The sequence below is a fragment of the Eublepharis macularius genome, chromosome 13 (genome assembly GCF_028583425.1).
Source record: "Eublepharis macularius isolate TG4126 chromosome 13, MPM_Emac_v1.0, whole genome shotgun sequence".
In the NCBI taxonomy this organism is placed as follows: Eukaryota; Metazoa; Chordata; class Lepidosauria; order Squamata; family Eublepharidae; genus Eublepharis; species Eublepharis macularius.
The window spans coordinates 59,153,996-59,170,055 of record NC_072802.1 but is presented as its reverse complement, the minus strand read 5'-3'; the positions used below and the strand labels follow the sequence as shown (position 1 = coordinate 59,170,055).

General features: G+C 45.3%; 1 protein-coding gene across 1 annotated transcript in view; it reads left to right on the top strand.

The window, feature by feature from the left end:
• The window catches only part of GNB1L (G protein subunit beta 1 like), a 66,219-nt gene that overhangs the window by 37,336 nt on the left and 12,823 nt on the right, over positions 1-16,060 (top strand). Inside the window, exons 4-5 of the mRNA XM_054996888.1 lie at positions 1,190-1,352; positions 12,015-12,113. Of these exons, the coding sequence (XP_054852863.1) occupies positions 1,190-1,352; positions 12,015-12,113 (262 nt within the window). The remainder of the gene's footprint in view (positions 1-1,189; positions 1,353-12,014; positions 12,114-16,060) is intronic.

Here is a 16,060-nt window from a genome sequence, read left to right as displayed (position 1 = left end):
GAGGCTTCCCTACTTTAGGAGGGCAAAATAAAAAGCAACTGGGTATCTCTGCTCAATCCTTTTTTCCAAAAAACACATTGGTTGAGAGACATAGGACTTCTGCTGATCCCTCTTGCCAATTTTACCTTCTGTGCTGTTCTTGCATTAAAAAAAAATAAATGGCCGTAAAAACAGCAGTGGGTTTCAAGTGCTTTCCAAAGCACTGGGTCACAGGAGGTTTGTGGAAGTGATTTCCAGGCATCTGACAATGTGGGAACTGCAGTCTATGGAGTGGATTAGTCAATACAATCTGTCCCTGTAGCTGTGGTGTTAGAATGTTGTTCGGCAGAGCTGGTGGGCCTGGGTCCTAGTTCTTCACAGAAGATATTTCATTAATCTTTGCAACACCTTTATGAATCTGCTTTAACCAAATGAGGAATTTTCTTTTAAGTAATGTCAGGATTCATTTTTTTTTTTAGTTAGGCAAATAAGAAAATGTCATCAGTTTCTTATGGAAGGAAGCTGGATAAACAGATGACTGGATAAACTGGAAGTATTGTCTAGGAGGGAACTGTGGCTCAGTGATTGAGCATCTGGCTTTCCATGCAGAAAGTCTTAGATTCAGCCTCTGATATCTCTGGTAAAAGGATCTTGGGTGGCAGAAGTTAGGGAAAGATCTTCCTGAGACCCTGGGGATCTGCTACCAATCAGAGTGGACAATAATGATCTATAGTGGACCAGTGGGTCTTTCTTAGTGTGAAGGCAGTTAGACAGGGCTTTTTATCAGCAGGAACGTGGTGGAACGGAGTTCTGGCTCCTCTTGAAAATGGTCACATGGCCGGTGGCCCTGCCCCCTGATCTCCAGACAGGGGGAGTTTAGATTGCCCTCCGCGCCATGCGGTGCGGAGGGCAATCTAAACTCCCCTCTGTCTGGAGATCAGGGGGCGGGGCCACCGGCCATGTGACCATTTTCACCAAGGGCGATTTAAACTTTAAACCGCTCCCCCTGGTTCCAGCTGACCCAAAGTGACATCATTGTGCGGTCCTGAGTTCCATCACTGAGTTCCACCACCTCTTTTCCCAGAAAAAAAGCCCTGCAGTTAGATATGTTTGTATGGTGATGGGGAGGGATCTGTTATAAAATAGGAGATACAGAAGTTAACGTATGGGGGTTCAGTTATCTGATGCTTAATGTTGTTAATTCTCAAAGCCAGGGTCGTGATCAAAATGTCTGCTTGTGGGACTTGGCAGAAGGAAGGAAAGATGTCACAGACTCTGTTTTCACAGAGAGCACTGGGTTCTGCAAATGCTCTCTCTTGAAGGTGGCAGAGAGGCGTTGGTTAATGGCTACACCAGGCAAAGACCTGGAAGAGGTAGGTAATCTCTTTTGTTCCTTTCTCTCTGGAACAAGAATAATGTTTGGCAGGCTCTCATTTCTTACATTAGGTGGTCCAAATTGTGGAAATATCATCATCTACGTAAAATATCTTCTCAGGAAGAGACACAAGGAATTCTTTGTGTCTGCTAATTAGGTCTGCCAAGAATATGATGAAGCTTATATGCTGCTAATGGAATTTTCCTAATGGAGCTCTAGTTGACATTTGAATATTTGCGGCTGATAACCCCGTTGCATATCCTGCTGCCGGAATCTAAAGAGATGAAGATGAGAAGTCTTTAGGGCTTTTCAGTTTAGAAAAAGACAACTGGGAGGGTAGGGGCATAATAAGGTTTTATAAAATTATGTGTGAGATGAAGAAAGTGGACAGAGAAAACCTCTTCTTGCCACTTGTGTAGTTCCTGGGGCATCCAAAAAACCTAGAGATCCCTTTCCACCATTCTCTCTCTCCCCACTGGCTGGCGGGGGAGGAAGGCACAAGGGGCCTCCCAGGCATGCTCCTGCACTTCGCCGCAGGCCAATTTGGGCCCCAAACAGGCCAAATTAGGCCCGTTTGAGATCCAAATCAGCCCACTATGAAGTGCGCACACACTCCTGCGCCTACACAGTGCTGTCACCGGAAGTGACGTCATTGCACTGCTACGTGATTAGAGCATGAAGAAAGGAAGAGGGAGGTAAGAGCCAGGTCTCCCCCTCTCCCGCCTGGAAGGTAAGGGGGCCTGGCAACCCTAGACAAAGTTGATAGGCAGTAGGTTCAAACCACAGCAATTAACCTGCAGAACTCAGTGCCACAGGATGTGGTAATGGCCACAGTTATTAGACATGATGAGTAAATGGAACTTCCATGTTCAGAGGAAGGATATCTCTGAATACCTGTGGCTTGGAGGCAATAACAGTGTGTGGAGTAGTGTCTTGCTGGCTCCTTATAGGCCTTCCAGAGACATTTGGATGGTTACCATAGGAAACAAGATTCTGGTCTAGATGGAGCATCATTTTGATCCAGCAGGGCTCTCATGGTGTGAATGTGTCATGATTTCTGGAGGGGCTTGGATGTTTCCTGGCAGGGACTATGCAGCTCTGAAAGCCAAGCTACAAGTGTCACCTTATATGGGTTGGACACTTGTCAGCTTCCCTCAAGTTTTGATGGGAATTGTAGGCATCCTGGTTTTACAGCTTGGCTGTCCATTACAGCTGCAAGACCAGGATACCTACATTTCCCATCAAAACTTGAGGGAAGCTGACAAGTGTCCAACCTGTGTCAGGCATCACTTGTAGCTTGGCTCTGAGTCTGTGCACCATCACCAATATAGACTCTCCGGCTCATTTGCATTGCGTACATGAAGTACTAGTCAAATTCTCTCATCTAAAGAGGAGGAAAGGTTTTTTTTAAAATCCAGATTTTATATTGTATGCCTTACTTTGAGGTCCTTGACTTGCGGTCTCACCAGACACAAACGTTCATGTCCCCATGTACAAACCTTCAGATTAGCAGGGTGTCAGAAATTCCATTAAAATCCTTGTCAGCTCCTTAAAAGAAGAAAAAGCTGCGTCCTCAGACTGGTAACATGGTGGGACAAAGCACGTTTGAGGCATATGATTAACATGAAGATTTAATATGTGTTTATGCTTGGCTGGTGTCCAAAGAGAGGAATTCTGCCTTGAAAGCAAGTTCAGTCTATGAATAATAAGATCTGAACAGGAATTTATTTGTTCTTGATTGCATTTGAATCACCAATTATGAATTACAGTCGCTTCTCCTGCCAATTTGCCAGAAACATGTTGAGCATTATAAATGTGCAAAAGGAGAAGGGTGTGTTTTTCCTTGTGGCCACCTTTAGCCACCCGGGAACACTCTTAACCTCAGGCAAAGACAAATGCTTTCTCCTATTCAGCAAAACATATATATAAGCACAGATTAAGTTACGGCTGTCAAAATATATGAAGTGGGATTTATATTTGAGGCTGACACGGGTTCCTTTCCTGAGACTGTCAGTTCACCCCAAATGGACTTTGCCCTGTTGCTTGCTGTAGTGAATGACAGTATCCACTTTGCTGTCTTTTGCCTGTTTTACTTTTGCATTTTAAGGATATTTTAATAATAATAATAATAACATTTGATTTATATACCGCCCTTCAGGACAACTTAACGCCCACTCAGAGCGGTTTACAAAGTGTGTTATTATTATCCTCATGACAATCACCCTGTGAGGTGGGTGGGGCTGAGAGAGCTCCAAGAGAGTGGTGACTGACTCAAGATCACCCAGCTAGCTTCAAGTGGAGGAGTGGGGAATCAAACCTGGCTCTCCAGATTAGAGTCCTGCCTCTCTTAACCAGTATATCAAACTGGATCCATTTTTCTGCTTTAAGAGCACCCAAACTAGTGAGCGATCCAAATCATTAAAATTTAGCCATCGGATATAAAATGGAAGTGACAATAGCATCCTTTACATTACTGGCTTAGCTCTGGTAGAATAGAATAGAAATTAAGATGCAGAAATGCCGTGGCCGTCTGGACTGATTCACTTAATTGTTACCTTATTTGTTTTAAAGGTTTAGGCTTCTGCTTTTTTGCCAAGTGATATCTAGGATGCTTTAAAACAAATTAAAACAATGCAAAAAAAAACCCTCCAGCCCCACCCCCTCACCCTTTGTCACAGAGCAAAGAGTCCTTCCATTGGCTTCTTCCAATACATCTAGCAGTTGAAGCAGAATTTGTCCTGGTAGGGAGAAAGGAATCAAGTTTCCTGTGGCTGTGGGTTCTCTGGCAAGGCTGGTCTCTCCCTTGGAGCAGTGGTCTTCCTGGCAGAGAGGGGGTGCACCCTTCAGTCATCTCTTGGCTGCTGACAAAGACCAAATTGATGCTTTATGGCTGCAGTCCCAGGGCAACTGTTACTCTTCCGCTGTATTTGTATGAAGAGAAGCAAGATCTCTCTATATATGCAAAGCGCTCCCATTGAATGTAGCTCTGTGCCTTATTTTAATGGGATTTGAGGGTTTTAAAGGGGGTTTTTTAATGCCAAGGATCTCTGGATAAGAGAATGTCTAATAAAAGAGAATTCCATTATGTAGGATATTTTGATGAGAAAACTGTACTGCTTAATTGATTTATGTGCTCCCTAATTTATTTCCTAGGATGGGTTTTCTAAGCCCCCCTCCTCAACAGCCTTGAATAACTCTGCTTAAAAGAATACACTGTTCACATAACATAACACTAGTATGGCTCCTTTCTCATACCCTGTTCATGGCCTGCCCTGAACTCTGGAGTCTCCTAGACAAAAGTGGAAAAACTGGTCTTGTAAGGTCTATTTTTTTAAAAAATAATTAAAACTTCCAAAGCAAGAGCACATATCGAGGTCCTCCAAGCATTTAAAGCAAGGGTCTCCAACCTTTTAAAATCTGCAGGCACATTTGGAATTCTGACAGTGTGATGGATGCAGCTACAAAATGGCTGCCACAGCAAGGCTGCTGTAGGAGGCTGAGCCAGCCACAAAATGGCTGCCACTGCTTACCTTCAGTCACACAGAGAAGATCCTTGTATTGTAGCAGCTTCTGCCCAAACAATGTTTTTTAGAAATCTGCTCAGCCAATCAAATCTCCAGTGGCCAATCAGAAGGCATGCTTGGCAAAAGCCCCACCTGGCCTCACCTTAGGGTTGCCAGCCTCCATGTAGTGGCTGGAGATCTCCCGGAATTGCAACTGGTCTCCAGGCCACAGAGATCAGTTCACCAGGAGAAAATGGCTACTTTGGGGGGTGGACTGTATGGAATTATGCCATGTCAAGGTCCTTTCCCTCCCCAAACCCCATTTCCTCCAGGTTTCTCCAGGTTTCAGCCCCCAGATCTCCAGGAATTTCCCAACCTGGAGCTGGCAACCCTATCTTACCCAGTTTCTAAAAACACTTGGCAGGCACCAGCAGTAGGGTTGCCAGCTCCAGGTTGGGAAATTCCTGGAGATTTTGGGAGTGGAGCCTGGAGAGGGTAAGGTTTGGGGAGGCAAGGGACATCAGCAGGGTATAATGTCATACCGTCTATATTCCAAAGTAGCCATTTTCTCCAGGGGAACTGATCTGTATGACCTGGAGATCAGTTATAATTCCAGCTCTCCAACCACCACCTGGAGACACAACTCTAGTCAGTGGCCACAATGGTGCCCACAGGCACCATGTTAGAGGCCCCTGGCTTCAAGGATAATTAATCTATGCTTACTGATGGTGAGTTGGCATCTTGCTTAAGGACAGAAGTGTAGTAACGACATGAGACAGGATCTGGATGCAAAGTCTGCCCCTCCAAAGATGGAGGCGAGAGTTTTATTAACTTGTATTCAGGAAGTCCCGGATTTCCAAATATGGTTATAGCAACAGTTACAAGTTACACATTCCATTCTCAGCCAACTAAGCAAATTATGCTGTGTTCAGACTTTTGTCTTATCTAGGAAGCATAACAGAATGAAAGGTACATCATGAGCTTCTGAGCATAGAAGAATGTTACTTAGAGTGTATGGGAATGTTGTGCTCTGTGAATGGTGAGAGACTTATTGTTACACATTTAAACTACTCCCTGAGTCTTCCCGTGTGGCATGCCAACTGACCAGGAGATCAGGAATGTAGAAATGTAAAGAGCAATTAATGGAGGCTGTGTGGCATGCCTACTCCGGCCTACACAGAAGTGCTTTATTGGATCAGGACAATACTACCATCACCCCAGAATTGGCATCCCTAGTTAAGTTTCAAGTATGTCTGATAGGACTGGAGTCCCAATATATTTAATGGAGTTTACTGTCAAGTATATAGGCATAGGATTGCAGCTTAACTGGTGCCAAGGGAAAATACTAAGGTTCTTATTGCTCCTTATTCCTCTGTCTGCTTCTGAAGCTGTGTGTTAGAAAGCCTTCATGTTTATTGGGGGAAAACACAAGAACTTTGTATCACATGGGCAATAGGAGTTTTGTGACTCCCAGCCCACCCACCCCCCAGCGCTTTTCTGTTTGTGCCAACAGCATGTAGGAAGAAGCAGCTTTAGCTTGCCCCCTCCCCCCCCCCACTGTTTTTGCATTCTCAGACCACTTCATGAAACCACTGTTGGCTCTGTTGTGAAACTTATATGTAGCAGTGTAAGTAATTTGTATTGTTTATTGAATGTCTCAGCTGATGATCATACTGAATTATACTGTGTAATCTGCCTTGAGTCTCAGTGAGAAAGGCGAACTATAAATAACATCAATAAAATGAATACATAACACGAATTTTACAGCAGAGCCAATAGGGGCTTCATGGGGTGGTTTGGATGGTGGGGGGGGTCTGAAGCTGCTTATCCGTGCATGCTTTGGTCACAAGCAGAAAAGAGCCAGTGTGTGTTGGAGAAGCACAAAAACTCCCATCATACATATGATACAAGGCCCCAACAAACACAAGTATATTGTAATGTGTAGATGGAGCCTGATAAAAGTCCAGTTATTTGAAAGCACAAGGTAGCAGGAAGGTCTGCTGTGCATATGAATGGGAGCTGTGCAAGATCACTGCTAGGCGAAGCTCTTGGGCAGGTTCTGTTCATTGTAATGGCGCTTGTACCGCAAAGTTTCCTGCTGAATTGCCCCTTTGGTGTTTAAAAATGCCTCCCTGCCCACTCCCCAGTCTTGCATCAGCAGTAAATGATAGATGTGGGTGTCTCTTCCCACCTCGGGTGCTTGTAATACAAATCCACAAACTGCTCAGACGAGACTCTGGGCACTTAAACCAGCTTACTCTCGCGGATTTCCCTGGGGTGAAGCCGGTTTCAGTGTGAAAGCGCTGGGTTTTAAATGGCTTAGTGAATGGAAGCGCTGCAATTGTGAGGTTCCCCTCCAGCCATTTTTGTGTCTGTAGCTTTAACAAACCGGATGACCTAATGCAAAAAAAAAAAATGACCTAGAAATGCTCAGCACAAGAAACAGGTATTAGATTGAGGGCTGGAAATGAGAAGAAAGAGTAAGAGGGAAGTTGGCTCTGCAGGGTCCTGTGTGTATGCTCATGCAGTTCAAACAGAGCTGTATGAATGAATGGGGCATGCAAGAACGTCTGAAAATCACTTCTGGATCGGACCATTTAATCTTACATCCTGTTTCCTGATGCTTCAAGAAGCCCCAGCAGCAAAGCGCCAAAGGCAACAGCCCTTCCCTTCTATTGCCACCCAGCAGATGGTACCTCTGCTTCTCAACCTGGAGGTTCCATTGAGCCCTCAAGGCTAAAGGGCCACTGATTGACCTAAAACGGTGTTGGTGTCCACAGGTCAGATCCATGGGTCAGACCCAGGCTGTGTCCTGAGCCAGAAGCCATCGCCGTTGCTCGTGACAGCAAATGGCAGAGGTGACTAGGGGTGTGCAAGGAAAATTTTTTCGGCATTCTTGTTTCGGCTTTAGCCGAAACAAGAATCTCTTTCGGCTAAAGCCGAAAGCCGAAACAGCTAGCCCTTTCGGCTTTCGGCTTTCAGCTTTGTTTTGGCTTTGTTTCGGCTTTCTTTCGGCTTTTTTCAATGGGAAAATGCCTCCGTCTTCCCGGACGCCTGGGGTGGCATTTTCCCACCGAATCAGCCCAAAATTGGTGGGGACCTTCCTCTAACCCCTCTCCCCTTCCTCTAACCCCAACACAAAATAAAGTTTTTTAAAAATTATTTTCTCCCTTTCAAAGTACAAGTAGCAAAGCATTATGACACATTACACCAGCAGTCCCCCACACAGAAAAATAACACAACTCACTTAACATCAGAGAATCACAAAAGCACAATTCCTGTCAAAAACACTTTATTTCTTGAACAGCTTTAGGTTACACAGCAGGGGGGCACACCAAAGGGCATTCCAGCATTCCAAAAATAACACAACTCACTTAACATCAGAGAATCACAAAAACACAATTCCTGTCAAAAACACTTTATTTCTTGAACAGCTTTAGGTTACACAGCAGGGGGGCACACCAAAGGGCATTGCAGCAGTATCTTACAAAAAAAATAACACAACTCACTTCACATTAAAGAATCACCCCAAAAAATTGCTGTCAAAAGCACTTTATTTCTTTAACTGCTTTAGGTTACACAGTAGGAAGGCACAACAGGGCATGAAAGCAGTGTACTACACAAAAATAACACAACTCACTTCACATCAGAGAATCACCCAAACACAATTGCTGTCAAAAACGGTGAAGTGGGTTGTATTATTTTGTGTAGTACACTGCTATCATGCCCTGTTGTGCCCTCCTACTGTGTAACCTAAAGCTGTTCAAGAAATAAAGATACTGCTGCCATGCCCTTTGGTGTGCCCCCCTGCTGTGTAACCTAAAGCTGGTTGTTGTGGGTTTTCCGGGCTGTATTGCCGTGGTCTTGGCATTGTAGTTCCTGACGTTTTGCCAGCAGCTGTGGCTGGCATCTTCAGAGGTGTAGCACCAAAAGACAGAGATCTCTCAGTGTCACAGTGTGGACACTGTCCAGACACAGTCCACACTGTGACACTGAGAGATCTCTGTCTTTTTGTGCTACACCTCTGAAGATGCCAGCCACAGCTGCTGGCGAAACGTCAGGAACTACAATGCCAAGACCACGGCAATACAGCCCGGAAAACCCACAACAACCATCGTTCTCCGGCCGTGAAAGCCTTCGACAATACATAACCTAAAGCTGTTCAAGAAATAAAGCGTTTTTGTCAGGAATTGTGCTTTTGTGATTCTCTGATGTTAAGTGAGTTGTGTTATTTTTCTGTGTGGGGGATTGCTGGTGTAATGTGTCATAATGCTTTGCTACTTGTACTTTGAAAGGGAGAAAATAATTTTTTAAAAACTTTATTTTGTGTTGTTCGTGTTTTATTCTTTGTTGTGCAGTTGGTTCCCATCATAGGGAACAATGGGGCTGGCTGGCCAACCATCTCTGTAGGTGGTGGGGGAACTTGAGGAAGGGTGTCTGTGGTTCAGGTGCTCTTTCACAGGGACCAGCTGGCACTCAGAAGTGTGCCCACCATTGTGGCACCCCTGGGCTGTGCAGATTTGGCCAGGGAAAGAGAATTTAGAAGTTCCCAGCATAGGGAACAAAGGGAGAGGGCTGGCCTTTGCCAGCCTGTTCCTGGGGTTATGGGTGTGGGGCTGCTGGGGGTGGATTTGGGTCTGTGAGGGGCTAATGTGGGGATTTGGGTCTGTGTGTGGCAGCTGGGGGGGAATTGGGTTTGTGTGGGGCTGTAGGGGGTGGACTTTGGGGACTGAGAGCACCTACTTGGGGAGGCCATGAAATACCCCCCAAGTGGGAGCAGGCTGAGCCTTGGTGGGGGGTGGGAGTAGAGGTGGGAGAAGGGCCCCTGAGGGTTGGGGGGCATTTTGCATGCAAAATGCCACTCCTGGCAAGACAAGCCTCACCCAGCTGTCAGTGGTAGAGAACAGAGCACCTACTTGGGGAGGCCATGAAATGGCCCCCCCAAGTGGGAGCAGGCTGAGCCTTGGTGGGGGGTGGGAGGAAGGGTGGGAGAAGGGCCCCAGAGGGTTGTGGGGCATTTTGCATGCAAAATGCCACCCCTGGCAAAGGAAGCCTGCCTCTTCATTTTTTCCCCAAAGTCCAATCGGTCTGAAAATTGGGGGGTTGTTAGAGAGGGGTTAGAGGAAGGTCCCCACCAATTCTGGCTTGATTCGGTGGGAAAATGCTTCCCCCAGGCGTCCGGGAAGACGGAGGCATTTTCCCATTGAAAAAGCCGAAAGAAAGCCTAAAGAAGCCGAAACGTTTCGGCTTTTTTTCTTTCGGATAAGCCGAAACGTTTCGGCTTTCTCTGAAACGTTTCGGCTAACCCGAAAGAAGCCGAAACACTTTTGTTTCGGCTTTCTTTCGGCATTCAGAAAGCCGAAACGCACATCCCTAGAGGTGACTTGGCTATTGTCATTCAAGGCTGAATTGCAACTAAGGCTGCAATCCTGTGTCCACATGCTTGGAGTAAGACCAACTGAACTCAATAGGATGTGGTGGTGGAGAGTGCCCTCAAGTCATAGCTGACTTATGGCGACCCCCCCCCCTAGGATGGACATTTGAGTAAACGTATAGAACTGGACTATCTGACTCTTTGACGAACGTGTAGGTATAAATTCATGTGGAAGTAAAACAGAAATGAGGCTCAGGCCCTTGAACTGCGACTGAAGTCTGTTTATTACTGACAAACCAAGAAGGTGTAACACCTTAAAGACAAACAGATCCATTATTATAGGGCCTGGCGACATCCAATATCCCGTTAGGGGTTCATTCACCTTCTCATCTTCCAGCTTGAGAATCTGCCAACAATACCTTCCTGCTGCCTACATAATAACAACAGCATTCGATTTCTATACTGCCCTTCAGGACAACTTAATGCCCACTCAGAACGGTTTACAAAGTATGTTGTTATTATCCCCACAACCAGGGCTTTTTTTCAGCTGGAACGCAGTGGAATGGAGTTCCGGAACCTCTTTGAAGATGGTCACATGGCTGGTGGCCCCGCCCCCTGCTCTCCAGACAGAGGGGACTTGAGATTGCCCTCCGGAGGGCAATCTCAACTCCCTTCTGTCTGGAGATCAGGGGGCGGGGCCACCAGCCATGTGACCATTTTCTCCGAGGGCTACCCACGAGTTCCACCACCTCTTTTCCCAGAAAAAAAACCCTGCCCACAGCAATCATCCAGAAATCAATAGGAAAGTGAGAGGACCTATCATTCAGTCAAAAGCCCCTCAAAGAGTAAAATTCTGGAGAAGTCTCTGGAGTGAAGCTGCTGAGCTAGACCACAGCAAAGAAGATGATTGTGTTATTATTGTCGGTTACTACAGTTGTGACTGGTCACTTTGGCCAGTTTCTCAACTAAGGTTGGCCCAGTTTCTCCTGCTGGAAGTCCTTTCCTTTCAAGAGGTACATCAGATCTATAACCTTCTGCCTGGAAGCACCCTTCGGAAGGGCTTGCCAGAGAAGGTGTGTGGTCCGCCCTCTCGGAGAGGCATGCGAGGCCATCTTATTCCAGAGGCTAGCCTTTTCAATGACTGAGCTCTGCAGCCACTAAAATGCCCCTTTGGGAGGAGTATTTAAATCGTTCGGAGCAAATGCTTTTATTGGTATTGGGCTTGAAATGTATTTCTTGGGGGATGTTCCCTGGTGCTATCAGGTCTGATTATTTTCTTGTTGATTCTGTTACAGTTGGGAGGGCGAGCCAGTTCCAGTGCAGGAAGAGCGTGATAATTTTTTTTAAAAAAGTATAAATGTGTCCATTGAGCTTTGTGCAGCACTATCACAGATGATATCCTTGGAATTTCGTGATATTTTGGGTCTCAGTGGTTACAGTGTCTCTCTCTGTATAATGTACACACACACACACATACACACACGCAATTAGACATGAACAAATGAAATCTGTCAGTTGGGGGGGCGGGTCTGCTTCATGCATCCAGTGGGGTGGGTTCTTGTCTATGCAACTTAATGTAAATCTGATAACCTCTAAGGCGCCGCAGGACTCCTTTACTTAGCACTTCCGCTTCTTGAGATCGTCTGTGTTGATCTCTCTCCTCCCCACCCCATCCCCTTCTGAACAACAGTGAAAGAGCTTCTACCAGCCCTTGCAGATAACTTTAGAAGACTCACGTGTGTATCTGGCACCTGGTCAACCAAGCTTGTTTTCTTAATGTCAGGTTCGGATTTTGGAGCTGCCATCCAAGACATCAGTCTGTACCTTGAAGCCAGAGGCAGATGCCAAACTGGGCATGCCCCTCTGTCTGAAGCTGTGGCAGGTAAGCCAACAGGAGCTGGCTAATTGCGAAATGCTTCCCCTCTGATTCATTTTTATACGGAGCACATGAATCATTCTTCACTCCAAGTTTTGTTGATTGATTGTCAAAAGCAATCAAGTAATTATCTTATTACGAGTGGGAGGGAAACAGGGAGCATCCTTTGCTTGAATGTCGAGCCTTTCCCTATAGTACGGAAAATGTTCCCTGCACGTGTAGCATGGCTGTGTTTATGTGCGCCTTCATCTGCTGAGAAGAAAGTGATTTGAAGGCACTGAAGATTAATGTTGGATCATCTTTGCGCACCATCCAGCTGATGACAATCTGATTTATTTACCATTTCAAGGACTAGGCATTCATCTTGATGTTGCTGAAGTCAATTGAATTGCAGGTCCATCTATCTAGCTAAGAGCCAACACGTGTCATGTTCCTGCAAGTTTACCTGGGAAGTGTAGTCATGCCCCGTCCCCAAGCTCCTGGAGGAAAACCCTAGTGCAGCTGATTTTTGCAAGGTTTTCCTCCGGGAGCTTGGGGGTGGGGCACAACTGCACTTTCCAGAGCCGTTTTCACACAGCTCCCCGCTGCTCGTAACAACCTGGAAGATCGTGCAAAAAACGCGGAAGATCGCGTTTTCTCACACGAGATTTGCGCGATGTCACGTGACGTCGCACAAATCTCGCGTGAGAAAACACGATCTTCCGCAGTTTTTGCGCAATCTTCCGGGTTGTTACGAGCAGCGGGGAGCTGTGTGGAAACGGCCCAGGTAAACTTGCAGGAACCCAACGCATGTTGGGCATCTCGTGTAGTTTATCTCTGAGTATTATGTACTCTGATTGGCAGTAGTTTTCTAAGAAGCAGAGAAGAGTCTACTGTTTCTACTCTCTGAGATTCTTTAATTGGGAGATGCCAGCGATTAAACCATCTTCATGTAGTGATTGTATACATCTGCCAAAGAGAGTGACAGGCTGGAGCTATGAGAAACAAAACATACAGTCAACTAAATACTCTTTTCGCAGGCTAAGACCTTGTAAGAACTTAACAGACAAATGTCAAAATACTCTTTGAGCTCAAAAATCATATAATCCATAGTATCACAGAGTGATATTTGTTCCTTATATTCTTACATGGTTTTAGCCTGAGGTGGAATGATTTTGATGCTTATATATTTTATCTATCATTTTTTTGCCCTGTTCGGCCCCTTCCAGAAACGATTGCATGGAATGTAAGTCTTTCCTCTTCTAGTCCTTGGGAGCAGAAGTCTATAAAAATCCCCAGCAGAGCAGAGAAAGGAAGTACCCTGCCCCAGCTATTTCAAATCAGATTTCCCGGTCTGTTGTTTTCGCCGCTCGCTCTTGGTATTGGGGCATGTTTTGAAGGCTCACGTGGTGCAGTCGCCAGGGTGCCTGAGAGAGGATATGGAGACCCAGGTTCAAATTCAGATTTGGCCATGAACTTCACTGGGTGAGCATGGGGCCTCTTGCTCTCTCTTAGCTTTACTTGTTTCATACAAGTGTTGTGAGGATACATGGAGAAACTATGGAGGTGGGCCTTGTTTGGAGACATCTGTGGATCTCGGCCTTCATCATATCCTGGATAGATGGATTGGCTGAGGCTCCTGAAAGGCAGAACTTGAAACTGTCCATCACAGTAATGACTTCCAACTACCCTTCCATTGGTTGTGTTAATGTATGTTCAGGTCCTGAGAAAGAGACAAGGAGATTAAACAAATCCACGGAGAACAGATCCATCAACGGCTTTAGCCATGGTTACTAAATGGAACCTCCATGTTCACCAGCAATGACACTTTAAATAACAGTGCTAGTTGTAGCAACAAGGGAAGGCCGAGGCGGCTTCCATGTCTCGCTTGTAGGCCTTCTAGCCTATCTGGTTTACCACCTTGCAAAATGCTGGACATAGACAGACCATTGATGTGATTCAGCGCAACTGTTCCTCTGTTCTCATGCGATGATGCAGTTGCGTGGAAGCTGTTGCCTGACGATATAGCCCTGCACCACTTCACTAATGTCTAAGGGAGGATCTCCAGGGTTTTGGTGAATGAGGGGGCTGGCATAAAAAGAACCACCCCATACTCCCTGTTTTTTGTTTCTCTGTCAGAAGCACAATGGGGCTGCCCCAGAAGTGGTCAGTTCCCATGCTTTCAGGCTCGACTCTCTCTCCTTGGTTCCCTGCTTCCACTTTCACCCTCTGCCTCTTCTTGGTCTCGGCGCTTCAGCCTTTCACCCCCACCCTTGGAGCAGCCCTGCCTGTGAACCAATAGCTGCTTCTCAGATACTCAGTGACTGGCACAGTCTTAATCATATCTTTGTTTCATGAAAAATGCTCTCTTAATTAACACTTTCTCCAGTATACAGAGCCATTTGGAAAACTGTCAGAAAAGGAGGAGAGTCACTGTCAACCTGGCAGGAATCGTGTCTTATTGCAATTTATATAAAGTGCATTTCCAGTTTCTACATGAATCCCTGTTAAATGTTTTTTTCCCTCCACCATTGCACAACACGGCTCCTTGCCTGGTGAGAAAATGAAGGAAGGATTTTTATGTAAATTTGGCCCCTCCCACTTAGCTATAACAGGGGAGTATGTAACATATAGAAGACAGTCTGTGTACATCCTATCTGACCAAACTTTGAAGAAATATTCCTTAAATATCTAGCAAGGACAGCAACTTAGATCTTAAGTTCCTTTAGACTGAGGTAACTTCCATTCGTGTAAGTTTCTTTCCACAAACTGAAGCTTTTCTCTCACAGAATGTAGTGTAAAATATAACTAGAATACATAGCAATCATTACATGAACAGTCGTCTAAAGTTTAACACCCGCCAGGTCCAATGAAAGAGAAAATAAAAAGCATCCGCTTGGCAGATTTAAATAAAATGAGGAAACTCAGTGGGCCTTTCCAAGCAAACACTTTCATTGAGCCATTTAATGCAGAGACTCCACTAGAGACCTTGTAGAGCTGCTGCCAATCAGAGCAGACAATACTAGACCAGTGAACGTATTTATGCTGAGTCGGACCATTGGTCCATCTCACTCAATGTTGTCTGCTTAGACTGGCAGCTGCCTTCCGCAATCTCAAGCAAAGGATTTCCTAGTCTTCGATCTGAACCTGGGGGGTATTCTGTTCTCGAAGTATATCTATCCCTGTCAGGCAAACTACTTCTGATCCAGTTCCATGGTATCCACAGCCTGTCATTCATCTGTTGACTAGTTCCAACAGTGGGCATTTTCCCAAGGCTAGCTATACCTCGGGGCCAATAGAGGAGGAGCTGCCGAGCCGAAAAACAAGTGCTGAAGCAACGCTGTTTTCTTTCCCAAAGGAAGTTCTCACCAGCAGAACCACACATTTTTTTTTGTTCGTGTAAAACTACTGCTAAAATGTATAATTTGGCAATGTGAACGTGAGATGTCTCTGAAATAGTTACAGAGGAAAATTAGGTGTGTGGTTGTGCAGAGCGACGTCATAGTGCTTGAAAAGCTTTCTATTTCTTTTTTTAAATCTTGTTTTAAAATCTCCACAAGATTAATAAGAAATGCATTTGGAAAAAAGGAAAATTATGACTGAACTCTACTGTTGAAGCACAGTATGGAGTGTAGAAAAAGGAGTTTGGGGCCATCTTGGCTGCCTTTTCTCCTTTTAAAGCTAGTGCCAGTGTTAACAGGCACGTGTTTTTTAATTTTCTTTTATTAGGACTTGGAGTCTTCATTCGATCACCAGCCTTTCGATTTACAGGGTCATTATTCTTTTGCCGAGTGCAAAGATGAATATTTTCCTTAAGTGTGACATGTAATCCAGTAACGTTCCTTTCTTTGAGTTATTTCAGAGGCTTAAATAAATTAGGTGACTGCCCAGGGTGTCATGCCCTTTGGCCTGTGACATCATTAATCAAAATATCTCTCAATTGGTTACAGTCAAACTTGGACCTGTTAACTCTT